At 37.8% G+C, this 19,057-nt stretch overlaps 2 protein-coding genes across 5 annotated transcripts in view; both read left to right on the forward strand.

The window, feature by feature from the left end:
• Nucleotides 1–19,057, forward strand: part of ERCC3 (ERCC excision repair 3, TFIIH core complex helicase subunit) — a 56,919-nt gene that overhangs the window by 34,563 nt on the left and 3,299 nt on the right. For all 4 annotated transcript variants that reach the window (XR_007403980.1, XR_007403981.1, XR_007403982.1 and 1 more), the window contains 2 exons: nt 5,748–5,801; nt 8,621–8,775. The gene's annotated coding sequence lies outside the window, so the exon portion shown is untranslated. The remainder of the gene's footprint in view (nt 1–5,747; nt 5,802–8,620; nt 8,776–19,057) is intronic.
• Nucleotides 8,639–19,057, forward strand: part of LOC112652432 (cytochrome P450 27C1) — a 44,839-nt gene continuing 34,420 nt past the window's right edge. Inside the window, exon 1 of the mRNA XM_049097383.1 lies at nt 8,639–8,775. Within this exon, the coding sequence (XP_048953340.1) occupies nt 8,751–8,775 (25 nt within the window). The 5' untranslated portion in view covers nt 8,639–8,750. The remainder of the gene's footprint in view (nt 8,776–19,057) is intronic.

Consider the following 19,057-nt stretch of genomic DNA (forward strand, 5'->3'; position numbering starts at 1 on the left):
AAGATACCAAGAAAACATTTGACAAAATCCAACATCCTTTTCTTGATAGAAATTCTCAGGAAACCAAGAATAGATGAAAACTTTTTAAAACTGATAAAGGGAACCTACAAAAACCCCACAGCTAACATCATACATACATAATATTGAAAGACTGAATGCTTTTCTGCTAAGATCAGAGACAAAGGCAAGTATGTCCATCTTCACTACTTCTATTTGACATTGTACTAGAGGCTCTAACAAGTGCAATAAGATAAGAAAAAAAAAAGTAAAAGTCATACAGATTGGACAGGAAGGAATAAAACTAAATTTGCAGATGACATAATTATATAAAAAAATCTCATAGAACCTACAGAAAAAACTCCTAGGGCTATCAGTGAATTTAGCATTATTGCAGGATATAATATCAATCTATAAAAATCAATTACATGGTGTGCTTGGGTGGCTTAGTCAGTTAAGCATCTGCCTTCAGCTCAGGTCATGATCCCAGGGTCCTGGGATAAAAGCCTTATGTCTGGCTCCCTGCTCAGCCGGGAGTCTGCTTCTCCTTTTCCCTCTGCCCCTCCCCCACCCAAGCTTGTACTCTCGTTTCCCTCTCTCAAATAAATAAAATCGTTTTAAAAAATCAATTACTTTTTTAATAAACTAGAAACAAACAGGAAATTGAAACAAAAATACAATTTCAATAGCATTAAAAATCCCTCTTTTCTTTCCTCCCTCCCTCCCTCCCTCCCTTTCCTTCCTCACTTCCTTCCTTCCTTCCTTCCTTCCTTCCTTCCTTCCTTCCTTCCTTCCTCCTACCTACTTATCTCCCCATGAATGCACATTGATACCTATAATTCCAGTTCAACACACAGGTTCATCTTTCATATTTACAGTTCCTTTTTCTGACAGTAAGAAAACCAATTCCCATTTTACACAGTTTATTTTCCTATTTTCTCATTTCTAGAATGTACATAAAGTAGTTTCAGAGATGTTAATTTTTGCCTCAGTAGAAGAGAAGCCTATTAATTAGAGTTTGGTGTTTGTTCAGGGATGTTTGGGGGTTTAGCCTGAGGGTATACATCCTAATACTGTGTTCTAACATAATTTGGGTTCTTTCCCCAACCCCCCCTTTCAGTGTGGTTATGTTATTCATTGGATAAGCAGTTTGACTCATTTGGAGTTATTTTGTTAGTGGTGTTAAATTTTAGTTTGTATTAAATTTTTCCCCTCCTTGTAGATTTTACTTTTTTAATATGTGAAACACTAACATGATTCCAGAAGTCTGCACATTCAGATGCACAGCCCGGGTGGCTCAGCAGTTTGGCGATGCTTTTGACCTGGGGCCTGATCCTGGAGTCCTGGGATTGAGTCCCATGTCGGGCTCCCTGCATGGAGCCTGCTTCTCCCTCTGCCTGTGTCTCTGCCTCTCTCTCTCTGTGTCTCTCATGGACAAATAAATAAAATCTTAAAAAAAAAATTACATTCAGAGAAGTGACTTTCTTATACTCCCCCCTCAATCCATTTCCTGACATGCCCAATTGGCATCCATCGAAGCTTATAGTTTATCTTATGTGTTTCCTTCTGCTCAAATGAGTAATACATGTGTATTTTCTTGTTTTTCCTCATTATTATTGTTTCTTCTTTCTTATACCACAGGTAGTATACTGCAGATCATCCTTTGCATTTTGCTTTTTAAAGTTTTTATTTAAGGTGCACCTGGGTGGCTCAGATGGTTAAGCATCTGCTTTCAGCTCAGGTCATGATCCCAGGGTCCAGAATTCGGCCCCACATGCAACTCCCTGCTCAGTGGGGGAGTCTGCCTCTCCCTCTGCCCCTCACCCTGCCCATGCTCTCTCTCTCTCTCTCTCCTCACTCTCAAATAAATAAAATCTTTAAAAAAATAAAATTTTTATTTAAGTAATCTCTACACCCAATTCAAGGCTTGAAGTCATGACCCTGAGATCAAGAGTCACATGCTTTATTGACCAAGCCAATCAGGTGCCCTTGCTTTTTTGTTTTTATAACTTAATAAACTCTGGAAAATCATATCAATTCATAGAGAGCCTCCTCTTGTTTAAACAAGTGACAGTAGTCTATTGTGTGAAGGTACCATGTTCATTTAGCCACTGTTACTATAGACTAAATGTTTGTGTCCTCTCAAAATGCATACATTGAAGTCCTAACCCCCACTGTGATGGTATTACAAGGTGGGGCTTTTTGGAGGTGATTAGATTTAGACATGGGTGGAGTCCCCATAATGGGATCGGCACTCTTATAAGAGCAAGAAACACAAGAGTTCTCTTCCTCTCTCCACACGCTTGCACAGAGGAAAGGCTTTGTGAGCATATAAAGAAGAAACTGCCATCTGCAAGCCAGCAAGTGAGTCCACACCAGACATCCAATCTGCTGGTGCTGTGGTCTTGGCCCTTCCAACTTTTAGAACTTTCTACGGTATTTTGTTAGAGCAGCCAGAGCAGACTAAAGCAGCTGTCCTGTATTTTTTTTTTAAAGATTTTATTAATTCATTCATGAGAGACACAGAGAGAGAGAGAGAGAGGCAGAGAGAGCAGGCTCCATTCAGGGAGCTCGATGTGGGACTCGATCCTGGGTCTCCAGGATCACACCCTGGGCTGAAGGCAGTGCCAAACCCCTGAGCCACCCGGGCTGCCCGCTGTCCTGTATTTGGCATTTAGATTACTGACGATATTCTTCAGCTACAAATAATGTTTCAATAGTAAACATCGTGCAATGTATTTTCTTATTGTTGAAAGTATATCTTCAGAATGAATTCCTAGAAATGGGATCGCTAATTCAGAAGGTAAATGCAAGTGTAGTTTTGTTGGATTTCACAAATTACCTTTTATGGTGGTTGTACTAATTCTCTTTCCCTTCAGCAGTGTATGAGATGCTTGTTTATCCATTGCCTCGCCATCAGAATGTATTATAATTTTAAAATTTTGCCAATGTGATAGGTGAGAAATGATACTTTAGTGTAGCTTTAATTTGCTTTTCTTTTATGAGTGAGGTTGAAAATCTTTTCATTTAAACATATTAATTTTTAAATTGCCCATTCCTGTCTTTTGCCAGTTTTTCTTTGTTCGCCTCCCCTTCTTTCCTCTCAATTTTTAAGTTACTTATATATTGGCATATTGGTCCTTGCATTGCAATCTATGTTGCAAATATTTTTTCCCAGGGTGTTGATGGTCTTATGACTTTGTTTATGGTGACATTTGCCATGCAAAACCACAGTTTCTTTGTTTTAAGCAAATTTATCAATCTTTTAGTGGATTTCGAATCATAGAAAGACTTTCCCCATATGCTGGATAAGGAGAAATTTACCTAGTTTCCTCCTAATACTTATATGGATTCAGTTTACCTTTAGATCCTGATCATTTGGAGTTTATTCTTGAATTTGATAAAGGGGTAAAGTTTGGGGTAAAGTTCAATGTTATCTTTTTGTTCCAACATCTTTTGTGCCAACATCATTTATTACAAAAGTCCATTTTTGCCTTAGAGATTTGAGTTGCTACCTTTATGATATACTAAAGCTTCATATGTACTTGAAATTACTTCTGATTTTTCCATGATAGGCTTGGTACTATGACAGACTTGTCTGTCCATGTGTTAGCACTGTACTTTTCTAATTATAGAAATTTTATAGCATCTTTTAATGATTTATAGGGCTAGTCACATTATATATTTTCCTATTAGTGTTTTCCTTGCTATTCTTGAATTACATATTTATTCTTCCATATGAAAGAAATTTAGCATCAACTTGTATAGTTCCATTAAAAAACTTATTAGCATCTTTCTTGGGATTGCATTAAATTTATAAACTAATTTAGGGAGACCTGACATCTTTATAATACTGAGTCATTTTATTCAAGAACAAGAAATGTCTCTCCATTTGTTCAAGTCTACTTTCATACTTAAAAATTTTTCTTCATGTAGTTTTTAAATATTTCATAATATATTTACTCCTAAGTAATTTATTTTCTTGTCATATAAGTGGGATTTTCTGTATTATATATTCTTACTGCTTATTGTTTGTATAAATTGAAGGCTATTGATTTCTATATGCTAATTTGATAGCCTGCTAATTTATTGAAATAGTAGTTCACTGGTTCCCTAGGGTTTAGTCTGTACATTCATATCATCTGCAAAATAGATATAATTTTACTTTTTCTTTAACAAATCTCATGTCTGTAATTGAGTCTCTTGTCTTACTGCCTCGTATCACCAGGATAATGTTGAATAGCAGTGGAGATGGAGGGCAAACTTGTGTTGTTTATGATCTTACCAGAAAGTTCCCCAGTATTTCTCCATTAAACGAGATGCTAGTTGTAGCACACAAGTTGTGTGTATGTGTGTACGTGTGTATACACATGCATGTGTATCGATTTCCATCAGTCTCTATTTTGAGTGCTTTTTAAAATTTTTTTTTATTTTTTAAAAGATTTCATTTATTTATTCATGAGAGACCCAGAGAAAGAGGGAGGCAAAGAACAGAGGGAGAAGCAGGCTCCTCCAAGGGAGTCCCGATTTGAGACTTGATCCCGAATCCCAGGACCATGCCCTGAGCCAAAGGCAGACACTCAACCGCTGAGCAACCCAGGCATCCCTATTTTGAGTACTTTTAATGAATTTGAGGTGATAATTTTTATTAGAGGTTTTTCAGCATCTGTGGAAATAAACGTGATTTTTCTCCTTAGATCTATAAATATGACGTGTTCATTTATTGATATTTAATAAATATCAATAAATTGTATTGATATTCCTGGAATAAATCCCACTTGGTTATGTTGCATCATTTTCATAATATCGTGTTGGATTCTGCTCACTAGTATTTTATTTAGAATGTTTTCATGAATATTCATGAATGATATTTGTAATCTTTTTTACTATCTTAATCAGGCTCCGGTAATATTCCTCTTTTATAAAAAGAGTTAATAAATTTTCCTTCATTTTTAATGCTCTGGAAAAATTTGTAAAACACTAACTCTCTAGTCTTTGAAGATTTGGTAAAATAACCCTGTGAAACTTTGAGGACTTAGTTCTTTTTTAATGTGGAAATTCCTGGATAATTGGATAATTTTTTCTACTTCTACAGAAATCAGTCGGTTTAAACTGTCTACTTCTAATGGAGTCACTTTTGATGAACTGTATTTTCATAGGAAGTTATCCACTTCACATAGGTTTTCAATATTTTCATAGAGGTCTGAGAAATAGTCCTTTAGGATTTTAAAAATCTCTTCTGTTTCAATAGTTATTTCTCCATTTAATATTTACTTTGTATACTTGTACTCCTTTTTTTTTCTTCGGTAAATACAAGTAGCAGTTTGTCTGTTTTCTTAATTCCTCCCCCCAAGAAACCAGGATTTTCATTTACTAATTGGATCTATTGTTTCTTGATTCTCTGCCTCATTAATTTCTGCTTTCACTTTTTATTAGTTTCTTTCTTCTTTCTCAGCTCTTTGAACTGCAAACCTAAATTCTTCCATTTTTATTGATAAAAATGTTAAAGGCTACAAATTTTCCTCTGATCACTGCTTTAAATGATGGATTGTACTATTAGTTTTCATTATCAATTTTTAAAAGAAATTTCATAATTTTGGTTTGAATTGTTCCCTTTGCTCAGGGATTTTGATAGAAGGTTATTTAATTTCCAGGTAGAGGGGTCTTTTATTTTTTTATTTTTTTATTTTTTATATTTTTTAGAGGGGTTTTTAAAAAAATTATTAATAATTCTTGTTCTTCTGTTCCAGCACCATTTGTTGAAAGACGTTGTCCATCATATTGCTTTTGCTTCTTTGTGAAAGGTCAGTGGCTTTTGTAAGGATCTATTTCTGGGCTGTCTATTCTGTTTCATCAAAATATTTGTCTATTCTTTCACCAATATCACATTGTCTTGATTATTGTAGCTTTATGTAGGTCTTGGAAGTTGGGTAGCGTCTGTCCTGCAACTGTGTTCTTCATTTTTGTTGGCTGTTCTGGGTCTTTTGCATCTCCATATAAACTTTAGAGTCAGTTTGTCAATAGCCACAAAATAACTTGCTAGGATTTTGATTGGGACTGAATCTATAGATCAAGTTGGGAAGAACTGGCATATTGACAATATTGGGTCTTTCTAGCTGTATAATGGAATATCTCTCCATTTGTTTAGATCTTTGGCTTCTTTCATCAGAGTTTTGTAGTATTATTCATATAGAGCTTGTACATATTTTATTAGATGTATACTTAATATTTCATTTGCTAATGTAAATGGTATTCTGTTTTTAATTTCAATTTCCAACTGTTCATTGCTAGTATATAAAAAAAACTGACGTATATATTAATTTTGTATCTTGCAACCTTACTGTAATTGCTTATTCATTCTATGAGGGTTTTTTTTGATCCTTTGGGATTTTCTACATGGATAATCATGTCATCTGCAAACAAAGATGGTTTTATTTCTTTCTACCTAATCTGTATATATTTTCCTTTTCTTACCATATTGCATTAGCATGGATTTCTAGTATGACGTTGAACAGGTGTGGTGAGAACAGACATCCTTCCCTTATTCCTGATCTTAGCAGGAAAACATTTAGTTTCTCACTATTAAATATGATGTTATCTGTGGATTTCCTTTATTAAACTGAGGAATTTTCCCTCTATCCCAGTTTGTTGAGAGTTTTTATCATGAATGGGTGTTGGATTTTGTCCTATGCTTTTTGTTTCTATTGATATGATCATGATTTTTCTTCTTTAGCCTATTGATGTGATGGATTGCATTAATTGATTTTCAAATCTTGAACTGTATATATGTGGAATCATTCCCACTTGATTTTGATGTGTAATTCTCTTATACATGGTTGGAATCAATTTATTAATATTTTGTTAAGATATTTGCTTCTTATGTTCATGACAGATATTGGTCTGTGGTTTTCCTTTCTTGTAATGACTTTTTCTGTTTTTTATATAGAGTAATACTGGTCCCGTAGAATTAGTTAGAAAGTATTCCTTCTGTTTTTTTTTTTCTAGAAGAGATTGTAAAAAATTAGTATAATTTCTTCTTTAATGTTTGGTAGAATGCACCAGTGAACCCATCCGGGCCTGTTCCTTTCTGTTTTTGAAAGTTATTAATTATTGATTCAATTTGTTTAATAGATATAGTCATCTTTAGGTTATCTATTTCTCCTTGTGTGAGTTTGGTAGATTGTGTCTTTCAAGAAATCGGTCCATTTGGGCAGCCCCAGTGGCTCAGCAGTTTAGCGCAGCCTTCTGCCCAGGGCCTGATCCTGGAGACCCGGATCGAGTGCCACGTCAGGCTCCCTGCATGGAGCCTGCTTCTCCCTCTGCCTGTGTCTTCTTTGCCTCTCTCTCTCTCTGTGTCTCTCATGAATAAATAAATAAATAATCTTTTTAAAAAATCTTCATCTTTCTCTTTAAAAAAAAAAAAAAGAAATCGGTCCATTTCATCCAGGCTATCAAGTTTATAGGCATAGAATTGTTCATAATACTCCTTTATTGTCCTTTTGATGTGATAGTTCCTCTTTTATTTCTGATATTAATAATTTATCTTTTTCCTGCTTATTAGTCAACATGACTAGAGGTTTATCAATTTTATTGATCTTTTCAAAGCTTTTGGTTTTGTTTCTTTTATTGATTTCCTGTTTTCGATTGCATTAATTTCTGCTCTGTTTTTGTTTTTTATTTTGTTTTTGTTTTTTTTAGTGATCTCTCCACCCAATGTGAGACTCAAAGTCATGACCCTGAGATGAAGACTCAGATGCTCTACCAACTGAGCCAGCCAGGCATTCCTCTGCTCTAATTTTTCTATTTATTTTTTTCTGCTTGCTTTGCATTTAATGTGCTTTGCTTGTTTTGGATTTAATGTGCTCTTCTTTTCCAGTTTCCCAAGGTAACTAGATGGATTTAAAATCAATAATCTGAGTTATCCTTAGAGTATTGATTTTAAATCTTCTTTCTTTCCTAACATGTGAATTCAATGCTATACATTTCCTTCTAAGCACTACTTTCAATGCATCCGTCCCACAACTTTTGATGAGTTGTATGTTTATTTTCATTTAGTTTGAAATTTATCTTGAGACTACTTTGGTTCATGAATTATTTAGAAGTATGTTGTTTAATCTCCAAGTATTTGGGATTTATAGATATTATTCTGGTACCCATTTCTAAGTTAATTCTGTTGTGGTTTGATTGCATACTTTGTATAATTTTCATTCTTTTGAACTTATTAAGATGTGTTTTACAGCCCAGATTATGTCTATATTGGTAAATATTCTGTATAAGCTTGAAAAAATATATTTTCTGCTCTTGTTGGATGTAGTCGTCTATAGATGTCAATTAGATGCAGTTTGATTTATGGTACTGTTCACTTCAACTATGTCTCTACTGATTTTCTGCCTGATGGATCTGTCAGTTACTGATTAATAGTCAATTCATCTATTGTTCCTTGCAGTTCTATCAGTTTTTGCCTCATGTATTTTGATGCTCTGTTGTTAGGCACATACATAGTAAGGATAATTGTCTTCTTGGAGAACTGATCCCTTTATTATTATGTAATGTCTCTCTTTATTCCTGATAACTTTTCCTTGACCTGAACTGTTTTCTTAAGATTCATTTATTTATTTTATAGAGAGAAAACATGAGTATGAGGGGCAGATGGAGAGAGAATCTCCAGCAGGCTCTGTGCTGTGTATGGAGTATGACATGGGGTTCAGTCCCACTACCCTGAGATCATGACCTGAGCTGAAACCAGCAGTCCTATGCTTAACCAACTATGCTACCCAGGTACCCCTGAATTCTTTTCTCCAAAATGAATGTATTTTCTTTCTTTCTTTCTTTCTTCTTTCTTTCTTTCTTTCTTTCTTTCTTTCTTTCTTTCTTTCTTTCTTCTTTCTTTCTTTCTTTTTTTTTTCTTTCTTGTTTCTCCCTCGCCTTTCTTTCAAATCTACCTATATTTAAAGTGAAGTGTTTTTTTTTTTTTTTTTTTTTTTTTTTTTTTTTTTTTTTGTGGACAATAGATAGTTGGGCTTGACTTTTTATCCACTCTGATGTTCCTGTCTTTTAACTGATGTGTTAGACCACTGATGTTTAAGTGATTATTGCTATGGTTGGATTACTGTTTTACCATATTTGTTATCATTTTCTATTCTTTGTCCTGTTCTTTGTTTCTTTTTCTACCTTTCCTGGTTTTAATTGAGCATTTTATAGAATTCCACGTTCTCCGCTTTCTTAGTGCATCAATTATATTTGTTTGTTCACTTTTTGTAATGGTTGTATTTGAATTTGCAAAATACATTTGCAACTAATTCAAGTCTTTTTTCAAATAACACTATACCAATTCACAGGTAGTGCTAGTACTGAGGATTCCTAAATCCTCCCTCCTGTCCCTTACAGCATTGCTGCCATTTATTTCACTTCTCTATAAACTGTTGTCACTGGATATTTTGTTGCTATTTTTTTGAACAAACTTATCTATTAGATCAATAAGAATAATACAAACAAAATATTTTACTTTATCTTCATTTATTTTCTTTTTTTTTAAAAAAAGTATTTATTTATTTATGAGAGTGAGAGTAAGAGAGAGAGAGAGAGATAGCAAGAGCATAAGCAGGATTAGGGGCAGAGGGAAAAGAAGAGGAGAAGCAGACTCCCTGCTGAGCAGAGAGCCTGCTGTGGGGCTCGATCCCAAAACTCTGAGATCATGACCTGAACTGAAGGCAGACACCCAACTGAGCCACCCAGTGCCCCCATTTATTCCTTTTTTAATACTCTTCCTTTATGTAGATACAGATTCCTGACTTACATAATTTTCTTCCCAAAGAAGAATTTTGTTTGATGTTTCTTGCAAAGTAGATAGTTGGTGACAAATTCTCTGATTTTTATTTGTCTGAAAGTCTTTCTCTTTCCCTTTATTAAAAAAAAACATTTTATTTATTTAAGTAATCTCTACATCCAATATGGGGCTCAAACCCATGACCTCTGAGAACTCAGGACCCATGCTTCTCTGACTGAGCCAGCCAGATACCTCTCTTTCACTTTTTTTTTTAAAGAATTTATTTACTTATTATTTATTTACTTATATACTTATAAATTTACTTATTTATTTACTTATGGAGAGACAGAGGCAGAGACACAGGCAGAAGGAGAAGCAGGCTCCATGCAGGGAGCCTGATGTGGGACTTGATCCCGGGACTCCAGGATCACTCCCTGGGCCAAAGGCAGACACTCAACCGCTGAGCCACTCAGGTGTCCCTCTTTTTCACTTTTTAAAGATAATTTTTCTAGTACAGAATTCTAGGTTGGTAGGTTTTCTTTTCTTTTTTTTCAATGCCTTAAATATTTCACACTACTGTCCTTTTGCTTCCGTGGTTTCTGAAAAGAGGTCTGGTATATTTCTTATCATTTCTCCTCTATTGGTAAGGTGTTTTTTCCCTCTGTCTCTTTCAAGATTTTCTCTTTGTCTTTGATTTTTAGCAGTTTGAATAAGATATGCCTAGGTATAGATTTTTTTTTTTTTTTTTGTATTTATCCTGTTTGGCATTTTCTGAGCCTCCAGATCAGTAGTTTGGTGTCTGTCATTAATTTCGGAGAATTCTCAGTCATTATTACTTCAAATATTTCTTCTGTTCCTTTCTTTTTTCTTCTTGTATTTCCATTATGCAGGTGTTACACCTTTTTAAATTGTCCCATAGTTTTTAGATATTCTGTTCTTTGTTATTCGTATTTCTCTTTGTATTTCGGTTTTAGCAGTTTTGATATTTCTTCAAGTTCACTGATTCTTTCTTGGGCTGTGATCAGTCTGTTGGTAAGCCTGGCATTCTTCATTTCTTTACAGTGTTTATGATTTCTAGCATTAACTTCCAATTCTTTCTTAGAGTTTCCATCTCTCTGCTTACATTGCCCATCTACTCTTTCATGTTATCTACTTTTTTGCATTATAGTCCTTAGCATATTAATCACAGTTATTTTAAATTCATAGTCTGATGATTCCCATATATCTGCCATCCATACCTGAGTCTGGTTCTGATCTTTGCTCTCTCTCTTCAAAGTGTTTTTTGTCTTTTAGGATTTCCTTGTAATTTTCTGTTGAATGCCTGACATGACATAGTGGGTAAAAGGAGCTGAGGTAAATAGGCCATTAGTGTGAAGCTTTATGTTTACCCATCTAGGAATTAGGCTGTGTTTACTGTAGCTTTGTCAGAGGCTAACCTTTCTCTCTCTCTCTCTCTCTCTTTTTTTTTTTTTTTTTTTTTGGTTTTGTCTCCCCTTATCACACAGGAGCTCTACTGATGCCCCAGTAAGATGTGTGGGAAGGGAAACATTCTCTCATCTCATGATTAGGTCTCAGTCTTTTAGTGAGCCTGTGCCGTGGCCTTCTCAGGAGCTTCTCAGATCCACTGTCCCCTTATGTGGGATGGGAAGGCTAGAGTGGGCTGTAGTTGACTATCTCTCTTCCCCCAGATTGGCTAGGCATGGATAAAACCTCAGTCAGTTAGGCTCTGGTAAAATAGCTTTTCTTGAAAGCTGACCTTATTAAAAATGGAGTGTTCTAATGTATTTCCCCTTGTTAGTCTGCAACTTCTTTGGGAGCTTCCTGAGTGAAATCTGAAACCAACCCTCAATACATAAAGGGCAGGGAGAGACCAAAGTGAGAGGCAGAGCCCTCTAGCTTGTTTGGCAGATTTCATAAGCAAGACTTATGAGATTTGTCTTGGGCAGCTGCAAAATGAGTAGATTTCTGAACTTGATCCACCAGAATCTTAATGTTTATGTAGATGTCTTAACTGGGTGCTGTCATGCATACCATCTAGATAGTCTCAACACCACATTTCTATCTCAAGGCTGTATCTTTGGGGCAGCTTATGGGAACAGGGAAAGCAATTGGAACACACATTCCAAAGGGGGGAGGAGTGGGGAGCCTCCAATTGCCCAGTTCCAGCTCCTGGGTTGATTGGTGGTCATATCTCAATGACTTCCCCCAATACCCCTTCCAATTCTGTAAGTATTGTGAGATTTTTTTCTTGGATCTTCATTGTCAGAACCTGAAAAGGCTCCTGGAGGTAAAACTCACAAAAGTTTGAGGGCTTCCCTATGAATGTACACCTGGTGCTTTGGTCTCAAACTTGCCCACACTGAGCCTCCAGCAATTCATCAATTGCAGTTTCAATTTTCCTATCCTGGTACTACTTCCTGCAGAGCTTCTGCTCTTGGGCTTCATCTCTGGTATGTTGTGATTCTCTCAACAATGTGTGGGGTAGCAACTTGCCCTGTGACCTCAGTTCGCTCTTGGGTCTAAGAAACTTATTAATTTTGTTTCTTGTTGTTAGTACAAGAGTGATGACTTCCAAGCTCCTTATATGTCATAAAAGGAAATTGGAAACCGGTTGCCATTTCACTTTTTTTTTCTTCACTTTCTTTGAAACACAAATAGTTTAAATTTTGATGAACTGCAACTTACTTTTTTTTTTTTTTTTTTAAAGTAGGCTCTATGCTGGGCATGAGCTTGAACTCATTACTCCAAGATCAAGAGTCACATGCTCTACCAACTGAGCCAGCCAGTTGCCCCTTAATTTTCTTTTGTTGTTTGTGCTTTAGGTGTCTTATCTAAGGAACCATTACCCAGTCCAAGTTCATAAACATTTACACCTATGTTTTCTTCTAAGGGTTTTATAGTTTTGGCTCTGTTACATTTAGATCTTTGGCCTATATTTGAGTTACTCTTTGCAGATGGCATGAGACAGGAGTCAAACTTTATTCTTTTGCATGTGATTACCCAGTAGTCCCAGCATCATCTGTGGAAAAGATTTTTTCTCCACTTAATTATATTGGCAAACTTGTTGAAAATAAATTGCCCATAGATAAATGGGTTTATTTCTGGACTCAATTCTACCTCATTGATGAAGTGTCTATCATTATGCCAGTACTGCATCACCTTGGTTATGTAGTAATCTTGACTACATAGTAAGTTTTGAAATAAGGAAGTATGAATCCTCCAACTTTGTTATTCTTTTTTAAGTTTTTTTGGTTAGTCTGAGCCTCTGCATTTCTATACAAATTTTAGGATCTGGTTGTCAATTTCTGCAAAAAAGGCAGCTACAATTTTGATAGGGATTACACTGAATTAGTAGATCATTTGGGAGAGTACTGCCATCTTAATGATATTAAGTGAAGTCTCTCAGCTCGTGTATATGGATGACATTTCATTGATTTCTTTTAAAATTTACATCAGGGTGACAGGCACTAAGGAGGGCACTTGATGAGATGAGCACTGAGTGTTATACTATATGTTGGCAAATTGAATTTAAATAAAAAAATAGAATACAAGTAAAATAAAATAGAAAAGCTGTAATCATCAGTATAGCACAAATAAAATACAATTTATTTCAGTAATATTTATAGTTTCTAGTGTCCACATCTTGTACTACTTTTGTTAAATTTAATCTTAAGTATTTTAATCTTTTTGATGTTATTTTAGGTGGAATTGTTTTCTTCGTTTTATTTTTGGGTTGTTCACTGCTAGTGTGTAGAAATACAACCAATTTTGTACATTGACCTTGTGTCCTGCAACTTTGCTGAATTCATTTATTAGCTTAAATATTTGGAGTGTGTATATATGTGTGTGTGTATTCCTTACAATTTGCAAACATATAGCTTTACTTCTTCCTTTCCAATATGGGTTACTTTTTTTTTTTCTTTTTCTTTTTCTTATCTAATTGCCCTGGCCCGGATGTCTAGTACAATGTTGAATAGAAATAGCAAGGGCATATATCCTTGTGTTTGATATTAGGGAGAAAGCTTTAGTCTTTCTTCACTGAATATGAGATTATGGATTTTCTTATGAATGTTTTTTGTCATATGCCTAATTATTATCACCTCCATTTTTCAGATAAAAACACTGGGTCTCAGAGAGGTTAATTAAGCTGCTGGAAAACCCAGGATTTGAACCTGGTCAGTGGTCTCTAAAGGCTCTTGGTACTTTCCCTCTCTGCCTGGGAGTGGCCAGCAAGAGAATCCGGGAAGAGAAGGGAGGCAGTGAGAGCTCAGTGGCTAAGAGTGGATTTTCTCCACCCTACAGGTGACTTTGGGAATCATCCATTCACATACCTTGCCTATGTCCCACCAGGCCCTCCTAGCCTGAGACAGAGGCAAGTTTGTGTGTCGCCTGTCTCTACATTTTTGTCAGTGGCAGTTGCTGAACACTGGCAGCATCAGTGCCATTTGAGGCAGGCCCTGTCCACTGCCTCTGTCTCTTCTTCTGAGGTTGGAGAGTCCCGGGGTAGAAGCACTTTCTAGGAAAAGTAATGTGTTGGGTGCAAACAATCTTTTACTTTTTGCTTTTTTCTTCCTCTAATTTCTTATCTGGAATTTTTGTTTTCCCATAAAAAATTTTTGTTTTCCCTTAAAAAATTTCCATAGCGGATCTTCACTAATAATAATAAACTCTACTGCTCCCTGACAAATTTCTCATCTTAAAGAAGATTTTCTGAGATATATTAAGATCTCAATTTAGAATTTATTTCTTCAGACCATCCTTTGTCTCACCTATCTGACACAGAGGTAAGAGGCTTGGGTGCATTCCTCAAGAACAAGTAGCAAGGTACAGGCTTGGCCAAAACTCAGATTGTCAAAGATCTACAACATTAGAAGACGTCTAAGGTAGTGTTTTTTCCATACAGTATTGCTTCACACATGCTAGGGTATTTTTCAGAGACCATTTACTGCTCTTGCCTTGCCCTCTGATACTGTGGTGTGGAAGCCCAACTGAAAGCGTATAGTGCTTGGCTAAATTAGTGGGCTTGCAGCTCAAGGCCTGCAGTGAATCTTGATTGCACTGCTTACTGCTGGGTGGCCGTGGTCTTGTTAAACCTCTGTGAACGTCTGTTTTTGCTGTATAAAGTGGAGATTTTTATGATAATTGAGAAGCTGCGTGAGGAGGTCTGTGTAATGAATGCCTGGCCCATAGCAAATGCTCAGTGAATTATTATTAACACTGTTGCTTCCACTGTTGAGAGGACAGTTTGATTCTGAGTAGGTCTGTCTTGCACCAAATGTCTTGTTAGTGGCCTACTTTTGTCAGGGTGTATTTCAGTGCCTGGGCTCCTACATAGTTCAGGGCCTTCTTTACAGGCTGAGAAGATGTTCATGGACAGCAAAAACCTGTGCACTCTTCTCATTGGCCTGACAAGGGCCTCAGGCCTCCATGCAGTTAGGGTGATTTTGTGGGGAAATACTGATTCTCAGTGTAGGGCAAACCATGGGTCTTTAAAAATGATTAGAAGCAAAACAGCAATAATGCAGTGACAGACCCAAGGCATCACTAAGTTGAGAGTCAACCAGGAGGTCTGCTTCTCTTCCTGGAAGTCTCTTCATGACTGTTTCCAGCAGTCATGCCTGTCTCAGGAGCCCCCATCTCCCACTAACATGCTGAGGTTTCCAGGTTACCTTTTGCTCCTCTGGAGGCTCTGACCCTGGGCATGTGTGAAAGGGAAGGCCAAGCATGGCAGAAGGCTGTTTCCTACACCTAGCAGTCACCACTGGGCACCCTCTGCTCATGCCCAGAACATCAGTCAGTCTTTGTTCTTTCTCTGCCCCGGAAAGCAGGAGAACACAGGTCAGAATTTAGCCTGGAAGCTGACTGGCTGTGCCGCTTGGGTACACAGAGCCAGGCCCCTCCACTCTAAGACTTGCTGCATGCAGTCTGAGCCCAGCCTCGCCCTACACACAGGTAAAGCCAGTTTCTCATTCCCAGCTGTGTGACATGGCCAAGTAGTTTCTCTTCTCAGTTTTCTCATTTGAAGAGGAGGAGACAATGAAATGTCGATGGAGACCTTCAGATGTATGGTGGTGGGTGACCAGAAATGTTACCTTATTTTCAGTCACATAGTTTCCTGCACCTCAATTTCCACATCCGTAGAATGGAGATCATATTCCCATACTTCTAAATCCCACAGGGATTTCAGAGGCTCTTTCCAAAAGAAGTCAGAGGCCAAGCTAAAGGCATCACAGGCAGGATGCTCTGGTAGAAGACAGATGCAGAGTGGAATGGAAGGAGGGAAGGTTCTGAGCTGTGAGGTAGCCAATGGAGACTCACTGAGGAATGGAACTTTAGCCGATCCTTGTAATGGGGAGTGACTGCATAGGTGGAGGAGGCCAGACATCTCTTGTGGGATGAGGAACGATGTGGGATGGCTCAGAATGAGGAAAAGCTCTGGTAGAAGGAGCACACCCTGTCCTGGGATCTTCCAGGTGTGCCTCCCTTTGCTGGAAAACCATGTAATCTATTGTGGGCTCTCTGCTGACTAATTATTTGACTAAGAAGAGATGAAAGCATCAGTCAGTCCTAAAAAGGGCAGAACACCTTTGGGGGCATGAAAATGGATTATGAATTCCACATTCTCATTCCTATGTATTTATTCACAGAAAACCCAATTCATAAATGTTTAGAATGAGTTGACTCATAATCCCCCAATCTAGCTACAGCCCAAGTGTCTTTAACTGATCAGAATGATTAATGACCCATGATGGAATACTACTTAGCAATGAAAAGGAACAAACGACTGGTAATGGAACAACATGGGAGAATCCTAAATGCATCATGCAAAGTGAAAGAAGCCTGACCCAGCAAGCTGTGTTCTGTAAGTTTCCATTTATATGACGTTTTGGAAAAGGCAGAACTGTAGGAGCTAACTACAACCTAGCAGTTGACTATAGAGGAACATGAGGGCATTTCTTTGAGACAATGAGACTGGTGGCAGTTACACAACTCTGTGGTTATCGGACTGTATATTGAGAAGAGTCCACATGAAATTGTACCTCAGTGGATGAAGGACACAGGAGTTGGCACCCAGGCAGAGACTCATTTTGGTCAGCTTGTCTTGGCACCCCCCACAGCTCCTAATCTGCTGGTTTCCGTAGGAACTCAACAACTGTGGATCACCACAAGCTAACTGTAGCCTCATAAAATTCTGGGGTTGATGTAATACATCAGTATGTTTCCAGACCTAATGATGACTGCCAACAGAGCATGTGTGGGAAGAGGCCAGGCAGGTAGGTGGACAGAGAGTTAGCTCCAAGTTGGGAAAACCAGAATTCTCCTGACCACTGGCTGGCAGTAGGTCTCTGGGTGTACCACTTGACTTTGATGACCAGTTGCTGATCTGTGTCTAGACGGAGAGTTGGAGAGGATCAAATGAAAATAATGTGTTCAGATATTAGTATTGTTATTATTTTGTGTCTTCATTTGTTAATTCAATTACTTTCAAAAAGAAATAAAAATATTTGGGCTAAACTTTATTTTTATTTGTTTATTTTTAAAGATTTTGTTTGTTTATTCATGAGAGACACACACAGGCAGAGACATAGGCAGAGGGAGAAGCAGGCTCCCTGTAGGGATCCTGATGCGGAACTTGATCCCAAGACCCCAGGATCACGACCTGAGCTGAAAGCAGAGGCCACTGAGCCACCAGGCATCCCTGGTCTAAATTTTATTTATTTATTTATTTTTAAATTTTCATTTATTTATGATAGTCACACAGAGAGAGAGAGAATGAGGCAGAGACATAGGCAGAGGGAGAAGCAGGCTCCATGCATCAGGAGCCCGATGTGGGATTCGATCTCGGGTCTCCAGGAACGCGCCCTGGGCCAAAGGCAGGCGCTAAACCGCTGCGCCACCCAGGGATCCCCCTGGGCTAAATTTTAAAACAGACAAGTGAATGCCACCATTTATTTTTTCAGAGCTACCTAACATGAACACCTGTCCAAGGCAAATGCTGAATCCAGTTAGCATTGTTATTGTAATTTCAAATAGGGAACATAAATATTAGGGCTTAAGGGAGATATCCAAGACAGGAATCCTAAAGAGAGGGATGCCTGGCTAGCTCAATTGGCAGAGCATGTGAGTCTTGATTCAGGATTCTGAGTTCAAGTTTCATGTTGGGTATAGAGCTCATTTAAAAAAAAATTCCTAAAGTGAAACTCCATCATAGACCCTTTCTAAGTTAAATGGAAAGTTGTTGCTCTCAAAATGAAATGAAAAGCAAGCCTTGAAAGAACTATTTTAGGCAATTTAGAAGCCATAATCATATGAATTTGCAAGCTACTTAACCCATGTACACCTCTGTTCTTCATTTGTTACAAGGGAATTCAAATGAAGTCCCTGCATCCTGTGCGCCATGGCTGGTGTGGGGTGTCAGCATCCATGGCAGGTGAAGTGGAGGCAACCAGTCCACAGAGCTCCTGGGGACTGGGGCAATGACACGGTGTCCCAGGGGACTGTAGACTGAAGTGCCTAAGCCAACTGGTCTACACCAAATCTCCCTTAGTGGACAGTGGGCTCAGGAATTCATTTAGCGACTGGAAGGTCATTTAGCTAATGTCAAAATCATGTTATGCTGTTGCAGGGAAAGCTTCCACTTAGCAAATAGGTGCTTTGTGCTTTACATCTCTTAGGAGTAGGGGCTTCATTTTACTAACTGAAACAGAAATTTGTTTTGACATTTTTTTTTTAAGATTTTGTTTATTTATGAGAGAGAGAGAGAGAGAGAGAGAGGCAGAGACACAGGCAGAGAGAGAGGGAGAAACAGGCTCCATGCAGGGAGCCTGACATGGGACTCGATCCCGGAGTCCTCGACGCCCTAGGCTGAAGGCGGCACGAAACCGTTGAGCCATCCGGGCTGCCCTTGTTTTGACGTTTGTAAGTGTCCCTGTGTGCCAACTCTGTGTTAGGCATGAGGGAATCCAGCCATGAGTTGGACACATTCCCAAGCCCTTAGGGCATTTATAGTCTTAGACTTAGGCTGGGGAAGCATTACATAAACATGCCCAGTCAAGGGTTAAAGGGATCGATGACAGACAGGAGAACTGGGCTGTGCTCACCAGGTGAAGTTCAGATAATTTAGTTTCCAGTGTCCACAGGGACAAAATAGGCTGGTAAGGTCAGTGGTAATGTTTGATACTTTGAGAGTTCTCTCTCTTATTGTGAATTAATCATTTAATTGAAAGTCCTCATTGCTTGGGGCAGGAAGTCTCATTAATGAGGCTCTAACAGAATGGACTCTCTGAATCTGGA

The sequence above is a fragment of the Canis lupus genome, chromosome 19 (assembly GCF_003254725.2).
Source record: "Canis lupus dingo isolate Sandy chromosome 19, ASM325472v2, whole genome shotgun sequence".
NCBI lineage: Eukaryota > Metazoa > Chordata > Mammalia > Carnivora > Canidae > Canis > Canis lupus.